General features: G+C 43.2%; 1 protein-coding gene across 2 annotated transcripts in view; it reads right to left on the reverse strand.

Moving 5' to 3' along the window:
• Nucleotides 1-1,374: 1,374 nt before the first annotated feature.
• Nucleotides 1,375-19,129, reverse strand: part of VRK1 (VRK serine/threonine kinase 1) — a 69,090-nt gene continuing 51,335 nt past the window's right edge. Inside the window, exons 12-14 of one of the 2 annotated variants that reach the window (XM_037503933.2) lie at nt 8,741-8,828; nt 7,497-7,568; nt 1,375-4,359 (exon numbers count right to left, since the gene is read on the reverse strand). In XM_037503933.2, the coding sequence (XP_037359830.2) occupies nt 4,328-4,359; nt 7,497-7,568; nt 8,741-8,828 (192 nt within the window). In that variant the 3' untranslated portion in view covers nt 1,375-4,327. The remainder of the gene's footprint in view (nt 4,360-7,496; nt 7,569-8,740; nt 8,829-19,129) is intronic. The other variant, XM_054692503.1, reaches the window with a different exon arrangement.

A 19,129-nucleotide genomic window follows, 5' to 3' on the forward strand; every position in this document is an offset into this window, starting at 1 on the left:
CAACACGCTTTACAAGAACAAAGCTTTTGGGGTTTGGTTTTGCACCTGGGGGAGGGGCAGTGGAGATATGAAAACGCCCAGTATATGAAAGTCTGCTTAAAGATCTTGAAGGTACATTTCTCCATCTAGAAAAGTTCAAGAGATAAACTGTTTCTCTTCTCTCCTCAGTCCATGGGAAGCACCGGGCCTACTGGAGCGTAGCCTGCCTGGACCTGCCCGGGGCTTGGCTGGGTGCACCCGCCAGGGGCCTGGCTTGCTCTGCCTGTGATGTGGGACACAATGGGCCCGGAGGGGTTGGCTAAGGACATGCGACAGGCACACAACTGTAACAGTTCTTCACTTGCTTCTAAAAGACACCAAAGGAAATCTGCAGAAAACTCCTGCCCGCTCCAACTCTGGGTTCAAGCCTTGAAAACCCCTTCCAGCTCCCATACTCCAGGCACAAAGATTATCCTCTAGGGTGCCTCCACTCAGTGCCCACCATTCAGACTCCTAGCAAATGTAGACTTAATTACGTCCACATGAGGGAAGAGCTTTCTGAAGATCATCTGCAATGGTTCAAAGTAAAAGCAAAATTTCTCAAGGCAGAAACTTTACAGTGAACTTCACGATGAGCCCAACCTACAATTCTTGATGACTCCGTGGAGGCCGCGAGATGCTCTGCCACAACAGGGTGGCAACAGTGAAGTGGCGAGAGCATCACCTGCCTGACAATAACGCCCAGGTGAGGGCTGCCCCCTCTGGTCCAGAAGCCCTGCAGAGCCTCTACCGCACACGCGGCGGTGATTCTCTGATACGCCTGTCCAGGGTGGGCTTTCAGGCGACCTGTGCGCCACACCAGCAGAGCCGAGTGAACAGAATAACCTGTGGAACCTATGAAACCCACAAAGCTTTACTTAGGCAACAGTTATAACTGGGGGAAATTTCGTAGGTATTATGAACAGAATCCAAAAAAGGATGAATGTTGGATTCTTGACACAGTGGTGAGATTGTGAGTGGATTTTTTTCATTTTGATTTCAGCTCATGTGCTCTGGCCAGTAAGTAGGAATTAGTAAGTAAAACGGCATTCACCACATCAGCGCAGTGCTGGCCAGGAACAGCACATCAGTGAAACAGAACAGCCCAGAAGCAGACCCTGTGTGAGAGCTCAGTGCATAATGGAGCAGGCATTGCAGACCCAGGAGGCGGGAAGGCAGGACAGAGACTGAACAAATGGTCCGAGAGCTACGGTGCGCTATCTGGAAAAAATCCATGGGGATCCCTACTTCACTGCTCACACACCAAAAATTAGAGGCCCTATAAAAAGAAGTCTAGAAAAAGCCAAGGGAAACATTTCTGATTTCAGGATAGGAAGTGTTTTTAAACACTGGGAAAAATCACCACGAAAAAGATTTAGTCATAAATTTTTTTTTAATTTGTCAACAAAAAATAAATCAGCAGCAAACTTTACAATGGGTTAAGAGCCTTACTAAACAAACAGTACAAATACACCAAAGAGAACATAGAATGTTTACAAATAAAAACTTGCTCGGGTTCATGAGCAAATAAAAAATGATATTTTCAGGCCGAAAAACCAGGAAAACCGTAGGATGCCAAGATGTAAGCCGGGTCCCAGTCGCTGGGCGCTGCACGGAATGGGCTTTGCAAAGCGACGCGGAGGTGAGACCCCATCTGTATCGCCCGTCGTCTCTGACTCAGCAGTTCCTTTTGAAAATCTGGAACTCTCTGTACCCACAGACGAAGACATCTGCCCACAACCCCAGAAATAGCGCTGGTCCTGCCCCAACGCTGAGGACAGCAAGGGCCCGACAGCTGGGAAAACACCAAGGGCACCTACGATGCACGTTCATAAAGCACCTCTAACAACAGAGAGAGCAACGCTAGGTTTTAAAAGGCAGAATAAAGTTCTGTATGAAATATGACAATTACCTGAAGATAAAACTACACAGAAAAGCCCAGAAGTTGTCCACCCACAGGCCGAGGTGTCCAGGAGCGGCGGCAGCCCGGCTACTGTGCCTTTTGCCTCCTTTCTGTAAAAGTCCTACAATCACCATGAATTATCTGTACAGCTTTCAAGTCAGAACACTGAGCGCTAAGAGCAGAACCTCAGAGAACAAGCAAACAAGTAATAGACACATACAGACACATCACTTACTTATGTTCCCGCCATGATTCGCTGCCTTGCGACTCAGTGTTTAGCTGCACCCTCAAGTGGTCATCTGAAGACACATCTGGGCATGGCTGGCCTGGCCTCCAAGCATCTTACCTGTCTTCAGAATCCCTGCTGAAGAGCACCTGGGAGCTACTTCATTTCAGGGCTTGGCCCATTACAAAGATTTGCCAGCTGCTTTCTAGAAAATTCAGAGTGTGAGCAGCTCCTATGACATGAAGGTCAGGGTCTGACCCAGGGCTGCTGCCCCGCACAGATAGCCTGCGCTCACTCAGGGCCCAGGAAAACAGCCGTGAAGGCAGGCAAGGTAGGCAAGGTGGCACGACGCATGCACAGGAGAATGTGGGAGTCAAGGGTGATGGGAAAATCAAGGAAGAACTGAAAAAGGCAGGAATAAGCATGGCTCCAAGAGACAAAGAGGAGACTTAGCCTTTTTTTTTTCCCCTTCAATAAAGAGGATAAGAAGACCCAGTACAAGGCAGGAACTAAAGCAGAGTGTGGGACTGGGGCCCAAGGATCAGACCAGCTCCTATGGCCACTAGGTTTTCATTTCTGCAGACCTGCCAATAGAGTAACATTCGAGAAAATGCCAGCACTTGTTAAAAACAATATGTGAAGAAATATTTGTTTTCTTAATATTTAACCAACAGGTTTTGCTGTTTTTGTGTTTTGAAAAATAAAAAAGGCTAAGGCATATACACAAAACACACCACACACATTTTGTCCTATTTTAAGCATCAATGTGTTTGAAACAGAACTTGAGAGTTGATTTAGGTGTTACAAATAAACTTGGGACCGTCACACTGAGTACTAAAATCCAACTCTGTACAGGAAACAGGAGGCATCCCCACCCAAAGTCCAGTCCTCAACCCCAGGAAGACACAGAGCCGAGGGCTTCAGAAGGCACTGGAGAGGTTACTCCACGAGGCAATCCGCAGATGTTTTGCAGTTTCAATATGTGCCAAGTTCAGTGGTAACAGCCTCACGTGAGAACTGAACATCCAATCACAGCAAGGTCTGCAGTCTTCGTGTTGACTCAGAGCTTCGCAAACTTGGTACAACCCTCACCCTTCCTGAAATGTCTGATACTACCTATTTTCAAGTCAACTCCCTTCTTTGAACACTGAAATACCTCTTTAGGGATCTCCTGCACAGTAGCAAAACCAGTTTAATGTGCAACTTATATGTTGAATAGTTACAAAATAAATGCTTACATCAACAACAGTGTCTCTCCACTATCTTAAAAGCCACGCCCTCTCTAGCAGGGCTAAGGTGTTTACCACCCGATGGGTCCCAGAAGGAGCTCTTAAAATTGTTCATAAATGTTTTGATTCCAAGCTTAGGGTCCCTAAGGCAATAAAATAAGCCCACATCTTAAAATGTTTAATCCCTAACATCCTCAGATGGTTGGCTTACCATCCAAATATTATGTAATATAAAAAAATGAAACCTGTAAGAAAAATAATCTGTGAGCAGACAAGAAGCTGCATCTATACAACTAGTTTACAGGACCTTCCTCACAGGGAGGTCAGTCTTTTAAAATCTTTGCTCTGCCATCACTTGATAATGTGTCACCTTCCTCTTACCACACAGCTAGCATGATGACATGGCTCTTCTGTAATGTACCTTTAATGTCTATTTTCTCTCTCATGGATATACGTATTCACTTTGTCTTTCACAATCCTTTCCCTTTTTTGTACTCTCATTTCATACAGCAGGTGTTTAATAATGCTGTGGTACTGAACCAAATCAACACAAATCAAACCTTATGGCAACAACAAATCATGTGCTTCTATCGAGCAAAAAGAGACTTTATTTTCAGCTTTGTATATCCTTAAAAGTAGGGGCAGGGTCAAACATCCTTCTACACGCGCAGAAACACACAACCCTCAGAAAGTGCATATCATCATGATTTCTCATGTACTCCAGAGCTTCACACACATACAGTAGGAGGCTCAAAGACTAATTTCCAGATTTTGGAATTTTATAAATTAGCCCTTAATAAATTGTACAAAGTATTTATTTTAATTTTAAAAAGTTTAGCTTTCAAAGACACAGGTACTTCATTATTCTCCCTACCCCACAAGACTCACATGAAAATAAGACACTAAAAATAGAAAAAGGCAAATGAAAGAAAGAAACTGGTTCGCACAGCATTATTTCTGGACTCTCTTTCTGGTTTTTGAACCTTGAAGAGAAAACAAAGAAATCAGAATCATTAAATTACAAAAGCAAAACACAAATGTATTTCCATATATAGTCACTGTTAATTAAAAATCTAATAGACTATGATGATCTGTGGAAATGAAAAGGTGTAACTGTTAATAACCTGAAAATCTAAGAAATTATGTTAATTTTTTAATATGCCAAAAATATGCCAACAAAGTCTATCTTCTAATCTTAAGTTAGATCTTTCACTGGTAAAACATATCCAATTCACACCTGCACTGAAATATTTCTCTCAAAACATCTTACTGTATGATTTAGAACATTAGCTCCTAATGTAAATGCAACAAGATAAGCATTCGATCCTGGGGGGAGAGCCAAGGTGGTTATGCGTGATATGAAATGCAAGGAATTTCATTCTAAATTGTGTTGCTTTTTGAAGCCTGTTACCCCTACTCTGGGCAGGAGAACAGTGGGCTATTCCAAAACTCAGTGTCTTTTTGCACAGGGATTTAAAGTCTTCCAGAAAAGCATCCCATCCATCCCACGCTGCGGTACAGGTACCTGGGACAGCTCCTTCCCAACTCCTCTGGGCTAGAATGCTGCAAGGACTCTGCAGGGAAACTTGGGGATGGCCTCAGCAAGGAGACTTAATTGTAGTTCCCTGTTCCACCCCAGCCCTGAGCACAGCAGGGAGCAGAAGCACGAGGGCTGGTCTCAAGTGCCAGGCACTGGTGAGCGCCCCTCCCCAGCCACACACCCTCTCTGCCAGGGAAGAGGCTCCAGCCCCTCCATGTCCATCAGCAGAGGCGCTACCAACAAAGAGATCGATGCTCCTTTTCTGAAATGCACAAAACGTGCTTTGAATCTAGGGCAAAATATCTACCACACACATCGTCTAATAATAAAGTTTCTAAAGGTTTTCTGATTACAGGTTTATTTAGTTACTTAACTGGAAGATCAGTTTGAACATTAGTGCTATTTTTCCAAGCTCCAGTTCCTATTCAGTTCCCATACACTTTCAATTATAGGAAACTTTAAACTTAAATGAATATATATTTTTTCTGTCATTCATAATGCACGGCCTATTTAAGGTTTAAACTTCTGAGTTTTTTCTTCAATTTTTGTGAAATAGTCTTCTTTGTAAAATATTCCATGACAGAGTTTAATTTCTAATTTCAAAAATTTTGAAATTAATTTTGCATAGTGAATGTGATTCTCATGAAATTGCCATACTCAGATATCACAAAACTTAGGTCAATAATCAACACTATAGTTTCTCTCCCCTTCAATTTTGACTCTACGGTCACATTATAAGCCACCAAGAATGATCACAGCACAACAATGGTCACTGATGCCCTAATGCGACACATTCATCTTAAATGCCATTGCTGCTTGTCCCCTTCAAGGTAGATTTAAAGTTTTTCATTGCAGCTGAAAATGCTCTCACTACCTGGAATTTATTACAGAATCAGTCTAAAGCAACTCAGAGACCTCACCGCATGTACTGATTCAGTATTTCTCCTAATATTCAATTCTGATTGTTGCAGAAAAATCTGTTTTCTCTTCTCATCTCTTTAAAACGTATACCCATCTCCATGGTACATAACTACTAGTAAAAGGTATAGTCAAAGACAAACGTGTAAATTTTAATGTTTGAAAATACACACGTCTTGAATACTGCACTGTGATTTATAGTGCTGAAGGAATTCAAGTAGGAAATTTCTTTACAGATCGACCTTAAAGATCTCTTTCTTGACTAGGCCACAGATACTCAGGAGGTGAACAGATCATAATTTCCTGAAAGAAAATCCCTCAGAGTGGTCCAAAATCCAAGGTACTTCCAAGTACGAGAGTAGATTGTTGGCTGTGTCCATCTTATGAACAGTAGGGAAAGGTACACTAGCCATATGGATCATGACTACATTAACTAATTTTTAGTACAATTTTGAAATATTGGCATGGTTTTGAAATGCTAGAATATGTGAGTTTTATTTAAGGCTTATCTTTTTTTTGGGGGGGGGGAATTACTTGCAGCAAATAACCAAATTTTCTCAATTGGTAAAAATTATGCCTTGCATAAAAATAAAAGGATTAGAGGCCTCTGTTCTTCTTGAAAACCACCCGTCACCCCCGCTCTTTCTTTGAGAAAACCTACACAATACACATTTTGAAAGCTTTCAGAATGTGTTCTTACACAATAGACCCCCAACTAGTCAAAATGAGTTTAGGTGTATCAAGAAAATTATACACGTTTTTAAAATGGTCTAAATAGATATTAAAGGAAAGTTGCTCCCATTTTGCTAGGCACAGCATTCTGAAAGATCACACAGTGAGAAAAATCTCTTACCATATTGTAAACCATAAATTGTGTTTGAAAATAAAATTGTTAATGAAGAAACTGACATTTCTAAAGCTGCTGTTAGAGGTAACCATTCTTGAAACACGTTTATGTCACACAATCTTAAAGCTCTGAAACAGAATTCACTGAATTATATATTTCTTTATAAAAAATTTAAATGTGATCAAGTGCCTTCTCCTTCAAGTTACTTTAAACCTGATATATACAAATATATACATTTTTACTTGTCCATGCAAAATCAGGCAACATTTCCCTCATTTATGAATAATTAGATAGTAAAATACCTTACCTAGCCTTATACTTTGGGGGAAATAATGAATCACAATTGGAAAATAAACAGCGTTTAAATCAAGCGATAGTTCATAGGAATGAAGTTAGAATTTGAGCTTTCTTCATCTTTTTTATATTAAAAAACCCTCAATCCTTTTTAAATTAGCGATGGGGTCTATTCTTTTGTCATTAACAAAAACACTAGTTACATAGTCTCACAGAAAACTATCAGCATAAAGACCTTTTATTAAATTTTAGGTATAAACCCTATTTTTCATGATTATAGTCGACTTAAAGTCACTTATACACCAAAACCCCTCTGCTGTTCCTAAGCAAGACCAGGCAGCGAATGCCCACAGGCAGCAGAGGGAGACGCGACTATGACTGCGCTTTGGTTGAAACCAGTATCAACTTCACTGCAATAACGCCGAAGCTGACAATGCCAGTTTTATAATTGAAGGGATTTTTTTTCAATAAGAATTATTACTCTATCTTTAAAAATGTTCCTTAATTTCGCTGCCACTCACTGTCACAGCTGCTGCTGCCAGCCTCTGGCTGAGACATGCCTCGACGTCCTGCTCCGGGAGCCTCCTCACTGCCTAATAAGGAAACGAACAAGACAGGGATGGGGAGGCGGTGGGGGTGGGAGGCGGGAGTGGAGAAGAAAGGAGGGCCACTGCTACACCTTCAGCTCCTGACTGAAGTGATAACCCCTCTTCAGATACCCCAGGATTCCTGGCGTGAACTCAGGAAAACCTATGAATGTCCTAGCCAGACTCCACAGCAAAAACGTGCTAATAAACACGAAAACGCATCTTGCTCAAAGTCCAGCTTCTGCTCTCCACAGAAACGCATGGGGCCGCATCAACGGAAGCGCAACATCTCGCTGGCCTGACTCGACAGGGCTTTCACGCGCTAGTGACATTTTAGCAAAAATAAACCTTTGCTATGAAAAAAAAAATCAAACATTTCATCAGTACCTACCAAATAACAAGATGCAAGCAGATAAACAGGAGCGACTCAGAGAGAAAGGCACTGTTCCGCACAGACCCTCCTCAGCGAGCACAGTCAGCCAACTCTCACGGAACCACACACACCTGCCCTGTTGGGGACCAACCATGGGTGCGCCCACACATACAGGCTGGCCACTTCATTAACCAAAGTCCAACCAAGTGCCACCCCTTGCGAATGCTGCCTTTGTGGTGTCCTCTCTGAAACCACCCACACTGGACATGCCTTCAGCATCTAAGTACTGACTTTACACCCTGCTTTTCCCTTCAAGAGCTTTCGAAAGTAATGATTCCAGGCTTCGATGCCTCACTTCCCAACTGCCTGAGACAAAAGAGTTGGCAGAATTTACAGGGAACCCCAAACAGCCAGGGCCAGGGGACCCTGTCAGGGGTGATGGCCCTTGGTTGGCCCCTGACCCGCCACTCCCCAGCAGCCCCATCACATGGTTTATGTGTGGAGACAATGGCCCAAGAGGTCAAGCTCTGCTCTCCAGGTCTACCCTGTCACATTGGCTGCCGTGCCCATGCTCAGGGTGCCGCCGGGTCCCTAGCTGCAGAATGAGAAGAGCTGCAGCCCCACATTGTGGCTCCTGTGCCCAGTCAAGAACAATGTGTGTTCAAAAGATTGGGGTGCACACCACAAGAGAGCTCCCCCTAATGTCCTCTGGGTGACAGCCCAGAGTCAGCCCCTTGGCTAGTGGAAAGGAAAGAATCTGTGTTTCTGCAAGGATGGAACTAATACACAAGACTGTTGGACTTACGAGTCTGCGTGGCCGCCTCTGTCTGCGCATCCGAGCAATCCATATCTTCAACACTAGATTCGGCGTTGTCCTCCTTCTCTTTCTTTCGCTTTTTACACATAAAAAATTTAAAGAGAAACAGAGATGTGGTTTGACGGTCAAGTAAGTAAATACACAAACTTACTGGCCATTGGCTTATGCGTGAATCTGGGCACAACACAGCAAGAACACGTTCAACTTCAGGGTGATGATTACCCGGGGTGGGGGAGAGGCTGAAGGACCTGCTACATGATGGGTGGGTGTTCACGCCCCCCACAACTGTTGCACCTCACACAGCGCATCGCTGAAAGCCACAGATTACTCATCAGGACTGATTACACAGAGACGCTCTTAAAGCAGAGTATTTTCCACATTGGATATCACCCTCACTCAGGCCAAGGACACGTCTTCTCCCCATTTCACAGTGTTGGGGGACAGGGATCGACTTGATCAATGGGAAAATACATGCCTTGAAAGACTGGTGGTAAAACTCTATGAATCAGTAATGGCAAACTACTAATACACGTCTTCTTTTGGTGTATTTCTTATTACAATTTTAAGACGGTCATAGACAGTACTGTAACGTTAGAACTTAAAAGTATGTGGCTTTCCTAAAATCTCAGAAACAGGATGGGTTTTCCCCCCGTCTCTGAGGCCTTTCCTATTTTCACAGAGGTTCCTAGCTGAGCGGTGCTCGGAGTTAGTGCTTATGTCCCACCACCATCCATTCTTCCCAAGTATTCATTCGGTTCCTTTTTATTACTTTCCACCACTATAACATTTTCTAACTAGTCAATCCCATGTAAAGTTTAAAGTGCTCACCATTGCTACATGTGGGTGAAACTACAGGATATTAACTATAGAGTTAGAATGTGGTGTTTTCATAGCACTTTATCCCAAACAGTCTCAAATACAGATGTGTTAAAATCCAAATTATGACTCAAAGCTTCTCCAGCTTGCTGAACTAAGCTGTATCATTTAGGAAATTATCTGATCCTTCCCAAATTTCAGAGACTGCAATGTAACAACATTCTTTCTCACAATTAGAATGAAGCTCAACTCGCTGGAGACCGCTGCCCGGGTAGCAACCGTGAGAGCACCATCTCTACCAGCAGCACATCACCCTTCCCTAGTGGCAAACATGGCCGCTGTTCCACAGAGAACCATGTGGGAAAGTTCTATTTGAATCCTATATCTTAGAGCCTCCAAACGGTCACAACTGTAATTATCTATGTACTACAATTAATTCTACTGTTTCCAAACAGCCTTACGGTGGCTGTGGCAAGATGAGAACTCAGAGAACCTGCCATGTTCTGAAAGAAAATCCTTCACATATACAAAAACGACAACTTGACTAACCTTAAGAAACTTTCAAAGGCACTCACTGACAGACCTGTGCAGGGCCTACTGCTGTACGAGTGGCTGTAACTTCGTGTAACTGATGAGGGAAGGGGAGAGTGCCTTACATCTTCCCTTCCCAAAGTGTTGCTTCATGATTACCATCTAAACCCTGCTGGGCTGAACAGATTGGTTCGATAATTACATACAATAACTGCAGTGGGCAGGTAACCCTCAGCTGGCACAGGGCAGCTCCCCTGTGAGAACTTCCATATGCAAACTGCACTGATGGAGTGCATTAGGTACATCTTTCCTGCCGGTGCACAGGCCTGATTAACGCCAGCCAAGACTCCAAGGTTAGCATGTCAGCAGATTTGTGATGCATTAGGCAGGAATAAACACAGACACTTTTGTTCGTTCGGACCAAAATTAAGGAGGAATATTTCAGAACTATATTGCTTTCCCATACAGGAGCGAATGCATTTTCCAGTTTCAGGAGGGCAGATTTTTAAATGCTCATTATAAAGAGAGCTATCCAATACATTCTACCCCAGAACCTAGTACATTCATCTTGTTTTCAAGCTTATTTAATAAAAAGGAGCTTTCTTAATCTCCAGGCAGGTAAATTACACAGGAATGAAAATCAGACAGTATTCAACCAACAAAAGAAACACCTGTGTTTTAAGCAGCATGCTTTGCGTAAAGCGCTGAATTTCATTAATCGGCACTTCAGCTGGTGTCTCTGGCCTGACTCCTGCAGCCTGTGGTAAACTGGAGAGGAGAGGCCAACGGTCCATGCACTGGGCCCAGTTTTAAAAAATAAAATAGGGCCTCCCTGGTGGTGCAGGTGGTTGAGGGCCGCACTGTGAAGTTGTCCGCAGCCTCTGCAGCGCGGGTTCGATCCTGGCCAGATGGTGAGAATCCCACATGGCGCAGCAGACCTCTCCTGTCTCACCCGCTGCTCCCCTCAGCAGTGTATTTCGTCAGTCTGCCTGTTCTGTTCCCCGCTCTGTCTCTGGTGAATCCTCTCACCCTTCTGCGCATCTGGCCTGTACCCCGGTTCTTGTATAAAAATTTAAAAAAATAAAATCTTTTAAAAAAAAATTAAAAAAAAAAACAAGTTTAATAGATCTTAAGTATGTTACTCACTTTATAAGGCAACAAGTAGAATTTCAAACTATTTCTTGCCAGCTTTGCTCCTGATTACCTGTAAACACCTCATTTGGTTATTTGTCAACATCCAAGCCTTCACGTGGTGCATACTGTGGATCTGCAAACCCACCCCAATCTCACTGTGCTGATCCCTGATCCTGTCACATTCCACGCCGGGTCTCACGGGCCTTTATTTACATTTATAAATGAAAACAAAGTATCGCATGACACACAGAATAACTTATAAAATAAACAGGATTGGGTTTTCTTTTAGTTCAGCATGGCCAAAAGATGCTCCAAAGTTCAGGTTTCTGTCCAAGGGCGTGTAGTACGCACACACTGCGGAGGTGTTCAGAGACACCAGGCTGTACTTGACGATGTGCACTCTCTCACTTCCGGTTCAGAAACAGGAAGGTAAATCAGCTAGACCCACCTGGACTGGTAACTCACCAATAGTCCAAACCCTGACAGGAGACCAGTACAGACTTAAAGCTGTTCTAGTGGGCGAGCCTGCAGGTGGCAAGGCAGGCCAGGGTGGTGGGGCCTCCCAGCCCCCAGTGACTCTTTATGCTTCTCTCTCTGAGTTGTCTTACAGTCTCGCCTCTTCTGTAGTCACTCGTCCTCTTGTCTCTGAGTGACGCCGCCCTTATATCCCTGGCCTCTAGGCTCAGGTGTACACACTTATGCATGCCCACACCTATACCCCAGGTGTCCACAATCAGGCACACGTCCCCCAAGCCCATGCAACCAAGCGCCTTCTGCATCAACACGATTAAGACTGCAGGTGACAGCCACAGAGGCTCGTGGTGCAAAAAGCCTGACCGATCCATTTACCCTACAGTTGTTTTAATGGGAAAGGAATAAAAATCTTCAGAAGCAAAACGTGAAGACTGATTCTTTGCTTCCCAAGTGAAGCATTAAATGACCACCTCTAAATGCTTTCAACAGCCTCTAAGACAGCCCATCAGATGCACAGCCATATCAGAGGAGACGGTGAGTCAACAGTGACTGTTGTGGGTTTTATCCCCCCTTATTACAAAGGTCATAAATATTCATAATAGAAACTAAGATTATGCCACCAAAATCTTTAAATATTTGATACTGCGTGTGTCAAAGAACAAAACTCTAAATGCAAATACATAACTGCATTCATCACTATTTTGTCCTATTTTATTTACTTGACCAAGGCCACCTGAAATCACCATTCAAATGGACACAATTTTCAAATTACTATTCTGTTCTTTTTTAGTTAAAAAAAGATTGGCCATATCTTCTACAAAGATAAAACAACTGTGTTTTATTTACTACAATATTCAAGAGATGAGAGGATTTAGTTAAATTCACTATACACACACAAACTGGAACAGAAGAGAAGATTCCGCACAGGCCCAGTGTTTCCCAGCTGGTGATGCTGAAATTTACTAGAATTCAGGGCTCTTTATTCTTCCCACAATACTCTTTCCACAGAACGAGCCGTCCCCCAGCTGTAAGCCTCTGGCCTGAGGGGTGTCTGTGCAGCCACATGGAAAGGGCCCTCCCCAAAGCACCAGAATCCACCCTGCACCCCTGCCGCGAGGCTCCCTGGGGGCAGGCGCTAGGCTCTGCGTGGTGATTTACACAAGTATCGCTGGATCTGCACCTGGCCAGCAGCTGGTGCAATGATAGGAGATGATTTCTCATTTTACCCAAGCCTCTCAAAACCGCGCAGGGTTTAAATGGACACACACACCAGCTATGTTTTGGGAAAAAGAAGGAAAAGTGAGGCATCATCAGAAGATGGGATGTGAGCTGAGAGATGAGTGACTTAAACAGAGTCTGAATTGGGAGAATCCAAAAATATTCTTCTGGCGTGCGTTAAATTGATTTATTTTCAATGAGTCTCAGCAATAAAGGCTGAAGTAACACCAAATATTCGATCTCCGCCCACGACAACACCGGGCACATCCCAGAGGGGAAGACTACCGCGTGGTTACCAAGTTCTGGGTGCCTGGCACGAGACAGGCTGCACGCTCAGGTTGAAAAAGAAAAAGAAAAAAAGACACTGAAATAGATGAAGCCAAAAGAATAGCTTTAGTTTTCATAAAGACATTAAACATGCACAACTTAAATTTCTAAACCCCTGTCCATGTGTAAGGGCAGGAAGGGGCACGGGGCAGGTTTTCTATGATCCCAGCAGACCGGGTAAGGAGGAGTCCTGGAGGCCTCGGTGGCTTTTCAGGCTTTTATTGGGATTTACCAGGTACACGGCAGGCAGGGGTGCTGGGGGACCGGGAGGTTGGCAGGCCTCCCAGCCCCCAGCAAGTCTTCACTCTGTCTGGGCTCTCTCTCGCGGTTCTCTGCTTTCGTTTCTCTGCTTCTGCTTCTACTGGCGTCCCCGTGACGCCACCCTTAAAAGCCCAGTCTCAGCCCAGATGAATCCCGTCTACATGTGCCCACACCCTACTCCAGGTGCCCGCCATCAGGCATGCATTCGGGACCGCAGGGTTCCGTCATCTATCCTAATGGTGGGAGGGCTGAAAAGCCTGATGCTTTTTACCTTACTCTACACCATGCAAGCCCCATCAGAGACCATTTCTGGCCCATAACTGAGTCTTCTTCAGTCTACATCCCATGCACGCCCCACGCACAATTTCATTCTGTGAGTCTCAACGCATCTGTAATGGGACCCAGCGTGATTTTCACTCCATTTTGTTTGTTGTTGCTGTTACTGTTTGTTTGCTTAAATGTAGCTCTCTCCTGTAAACACTTGCAGCTATCTACTCTGGAGTAGGAAGAGGAAGTACAAATCAAGTAATTTTTCTAATTACAACAGGTTTGACAGAAAGACACAAAAGAGAAGGTCTCAGTACATGACTCACACTAAGTTTGGAATACACACGTCCTTCAGCAGACCAGCTACCCGGCCCTTTCAACACCAGGAAGAAATGACCATAAATATCTGAAAATGGGGACAGAAAAAAACCACTGCTAGCTCATGAGTGTGCCAATGATGACGGTGTGCGCTGTTAATCTAGCCCTTGAACCACCACAGGTTCTTGTCCACGAAGCTGTAAAAAGGAATTCGCAGATTTTTTTGGTAAGTAATCAGAGAGAAACAAACTTTAAGAAAGTTTAAAGGAAGAAAGTAAGGACTCCCAGGTGCGCTGTACTTGGGAGAGGCAAGGAAGCTGTTGTGGGCCGGTGTCTAGGGGTATTTAAACCTTTTTCTCAGAGTTTACCTTCCGTATCCAAGGTCTTATTCTCTCAGTTTTACTATTTTTGTTTGGAACTCCTGGGATATCTGACCTCATCTCTGGAGTATGTTTCAGTTAGCACCTCTTAGAACTTACTATCCTTATCTCAAGAAGCCTCTTACCCTCTCCCGAAGTCCCAGCCTGCACTGTATCTGAAGCTGCCCAGTGAACACTCACTTGCCCTAGGACTGACCAAATGAGTCACTGCAGGCTCGGACAGCATGCAGATGCGCAGAGATAACTGCTCCTTGCTCCACAAGTGACACATTTTGTAGCAAAAACACTGCTTTCCCAAAGCAGGCCTAATGTGGCTGGGGTTTGGCCTACTGAGGAACTGGAGTGAGAGCTGCCTTAGAGCCCTACTGTCGCTGCCCTGCCAGGAAAAACACTCAGTAAATGAGCTGAAACAGGCAGCCCTAATCACAGGCTTGCCAACTGCACTGTCCTGGACTTCACTTCCTGTGAAGTATGGCAATCATAGTCTGGAAAGATCTCCCAACAGATCTTTTGCAAACAGTAAACCTGACTTCAACTTACCAGCAACGGCAGACTCTCATGATTCTAATGTCATTTGTATCACAAGGACCATGAAGTTTCAACGTGATCAAATGTGCAGTCACTTAACAAGCTGAAAACTGTTTCTTGAGATCCAATAAAACTAAGGCCCGGAAAACTAGTCTGTCGCTGTACACGTCTATGTCGGAACTAATACCTCTTCATTCATCTTTCCCTCTATAGGCTCCACGACCTGCCCCATTAAAGTCAAAACTTTTTAGCAAAGTTAAGGTGCTTCAATGACAATTTATGGGGAGTGGCAAATGGGTAGCTAGTTGTTTTGAATGCCTTTAATATTTATGCCTAAAATCACTAGATGCTTTTCAAGTATCTTGAATTCCTCTGAGGAAAAAAGCTCTAGAAATACATAATAGGCTCTTCCAGGTGGCGCAAGGGGTTGAGTACAAGCACTGTGGAACTGACCATAGCCTCTGCAGCACGAGTTTGATCCACAGCCGGCCAGGCAGCTGACCCACATGGCGCAGCAGACCTCTCCTGTCTCCCCACTGCTCCCCTCAGCAGTGGATTTAGCAAAAATCTGCTTGTTCTGTTCCCCACCCTGGTGAATCCTCTCACCCCAGTCACCTCTGGCCTGTAACCCAGTTCTTGTATGCATAAATAAATCAATCTTTGGGGAAAAAAAACAGAAATACATAATAATAATAAGGACGCATGGGCCTGGACAAGTCACCTGATCTTTTCTGAACTTCAATGCTACCAAGTGTGAACAGATGCTGCAAAGCACTGACAGAACACAGAGCACTCACCAATGCTCAGTGATAACCTGAAGCTCACAGGGCTGAGATCCTATCACCAACAGGGAGCACCAAGGAGTCCCCACGGAATTCTCAGAGTAAGAATTAAAAGCTCACGATCCTGGAGCTATAACACTGCAAAGTAGAAAAGCTGATATTTATTAAGATAAATATTTCAATGAAAACCAAACTCTATATCCATACTGGTGGAAAAATAAATGAGCTCAAGCCACACATGAATAAGGTTCTTAGGGAATGACACAAGTTCACTGAAGTCCCCTTAAGAACAGACTCCCAACCTCCACTATAGGATTTATATGCAGTCAGAAGATGTGTTTAGTCTCTACACAGAGAGAGACGACTACGAACATGACTAAGACGGACTAAAGAACACCTAACATGATATGGGAATGCCACATTCATGGGTCAGAAATGAATCTTGTAAAGGTAACAGTTTTTCCACAAGTGATGGGAAGTCAATGCAATCTCAATCAAAATTCCAAAACTATTTTTGTGCAAATTATTAAGTTGATTCTAAAAGGTATAGGCACAGCAGACCTCTTCTGACTCGCCCACTGCTCCCCTCAGCAGTGTATTTCAGTCAATCTTCCTGTTCTGCTCCCCACTCTGTCTACAGTGAATGCTCTCACCCGCCTGGCCTATACCCCAGTTCTTATATGCATAAATAAATAAATCTTAAAAAAATAAAATAAAAGGTATATGTAAAGTCAAAGGCCCCAGAACATCAAGGACAATCGTGAAGAACAAAGTCGAGGGACCTGCATGCAGACATCATCATGAGGTCAGTAGTTCCACCTCTGCGGCACTGGCACAGAATGGTGAGCAGCCCCATCGCGCAGAACAGAGCCACCAGAACACACCGAACCCCATGTGGCTTTCTGAGAGACGATTCATGCTCTGTAGACAGTACAGTCTTTTCAAGAAACCTATTCAGATCCACTAGACATCCAAAGACTGACTCACACCACACTCAAGTCAGTTTCTATTATATACTGTAGACTTAACAGAACTATCTCTGTGACCTTGATGTAGACAACTTTCTGAAACTAGAATACAAAAAGCACTAACCACTAATAAAAGGACTGAATGAAGAATATTTAAATGAAGAACTTCTGTTCATCAAAACATACCAAATTAAGAAAGTGAAAAGGTGATCTACTGGCTGGAAGGTTTATAAGAACTGTTGACGTGCAGTACATATAATGCATATATACAAGGTAATGGATGGACTCTGGCAAACTTAAAGAAAATAGGCAACACTATTTTTTTTTAATGAACAAAGACTTGAAATGCACCTCACAAACATAATCAAGACTGATGGGCATATGAAAGGTACTTAAAATCATAAAGTACCAGTACGCATCCTCCAAAATAGGTCAAATTAAATATAATGTGAGAGCTAGTGTCAGTGAGAAACTGTAAGTTGATGGTACTGTGACCTGAGGTAGCTGTTCTGTAAAACTACTTGGTAGAATCCACTAAAACTGAACAACATGATCCCTGTGTCCCAATAATTCTACTATGCATTACCCATTCCATAAGAAATGTTTCCTCAAAGGCATTAAAATAATGTTGTTAAATAATATTACTGCAGTCATCAAGAACTGGAAACAGTTCAAACAGTTCAAACACTCATCAATAGGAGAAAGCACAAATGATGATGATGTGGTTACACAATGGAGTACTATGCAGCGATGAAAAACAAAAAGCCCCTGCCACACACAACCATGTAGAAATTCAGACACACAAATGAAACACCGACACAGACGAATACTTATTGTTTGGTGCTACTACTATTCATTTTTTTAATGGAAAACTATGGTGTTGGAACTCAAAATACCAATTACTCTTAACGAGGACATAATGACCGAGGGGAGGGCATAAGAGAGATTTCTAGGATGCTCTCCACATGTTGGTCTAGATAAATTAAGTGCATATGTTCACTGCGTAAACCTCAATTCCACATTTACTGTTGCTCCTTTCTGTACATATATCAAAATCTCACTTAAAAATTTAGGGAGGAAAGGCCACTCCACAAAATCCAGCAATATGAGACAAGATTCAAAATAAAGAGCTCAACAAGGAGGCACCCATGGTAAAGAACCTTGTAACCACTGAATCCGCTTACTGCACAACTAAGGCCAACCTACAGTTAGAAAACAGAAAATGTATTGACTTCAACAGCATATACTATATAATGAAAATACTCTCTACTACTACTCTACCATGATAAAATGGCTCGATCGATTTTCACCAAATTTAGAGGGTGCATGGGCTACATGGTATAAACTGTGTTCCGAGTGAGGCTCAGTCACCTCAGGGACAGGAAGCCACCCACAGAGCTGATGCAGGCCGCCGCCTTGCCCTGGAAAGCCCTTGCTCTCATTCAGCCCTCTGAACCTTGTTCCTGACTGAGTGCCAGCAGGGATTTATCTAACAATGGTTAATGATTTTTCAAAAAAATTCCAGAAATACCAACTAACTAGTATTAACTTTAAAAAAATGGAGGTGGAGAGAAGGGTATGTACACACCATTCACAGGGGGATATACATGCTGTCTAGAAGTGAAGACTGAAACACAAAGCTCCGGGTCACATCCTAAGCCTACACAACGAGTATCCAAGGATGGGCCCCAAGAGAATCTAATAAACAGTCCCTTTTGTTGGTTTGAGCAAAACCCTACAAGAAAATAGCTAATGGAGGTATTAATGTCCTTTTACCTTGCTGAGTTCTTTCCAGTAAATTAAGCTGTTCTAACCTAGATGGGACAGGGTGGAATTCTTTAAGGATGGAACTACATGGTATTGATCTTTGTAGCCCCAGAGAGCTAGCCTAGACCAGGTACATAAATTAGACCTTAAACATAATTGCTGGATACTAATTTAAGAGTAGACCCTGAATCCAATAACTGTTGGGCTATGCAGCCAGATTCTAATGGAAGCGTTCAGTTCAAATCAACAAAGAAAATCTTTGGCTATGTACTTTATAAGGACACGTTAATGTTTAGTCTCTTTCTTTTTCAGCTTCTTGTCATTCCAAAATTATGTGCCTGAAATAAAACGATGAGGCTACAAAGGCTGAAGACATTTCCAAGTGGGTAAATTCATATTTCACTCTGGCTTCCAAGTACACTATACCATAATTGAGCATGGCTATTAAAAAAAAAATGGATGAAAAACGTGTTTCATTCCATTGTTCATCAATTCATATAGGTTTTACCGTAATGGCTATGTCTCAGGAATGTAAAGAGAAATTTATATTGAATTGATTCCAAAAAGAGATCTGAGCCTGATAAACATGAAGAGCATATACTATTT

The sequence above is a fragment of the Talpa occidentalis genome, unplaced genomic scaffold (assembly GCF_014898055.3).
Source record: "Talpa occidentalis isolate TD23 unplaced genomic scaffold, MPIMG_talOcc4v2.1 talOcc4.11, whole genome shotgun sequence".
Lineage (NCBI taxonomy): Eukaryota > Metazoa > Chordata > Mammalia > Eulipotyphla > Talpidae > Talpa > Talpa occidentalis.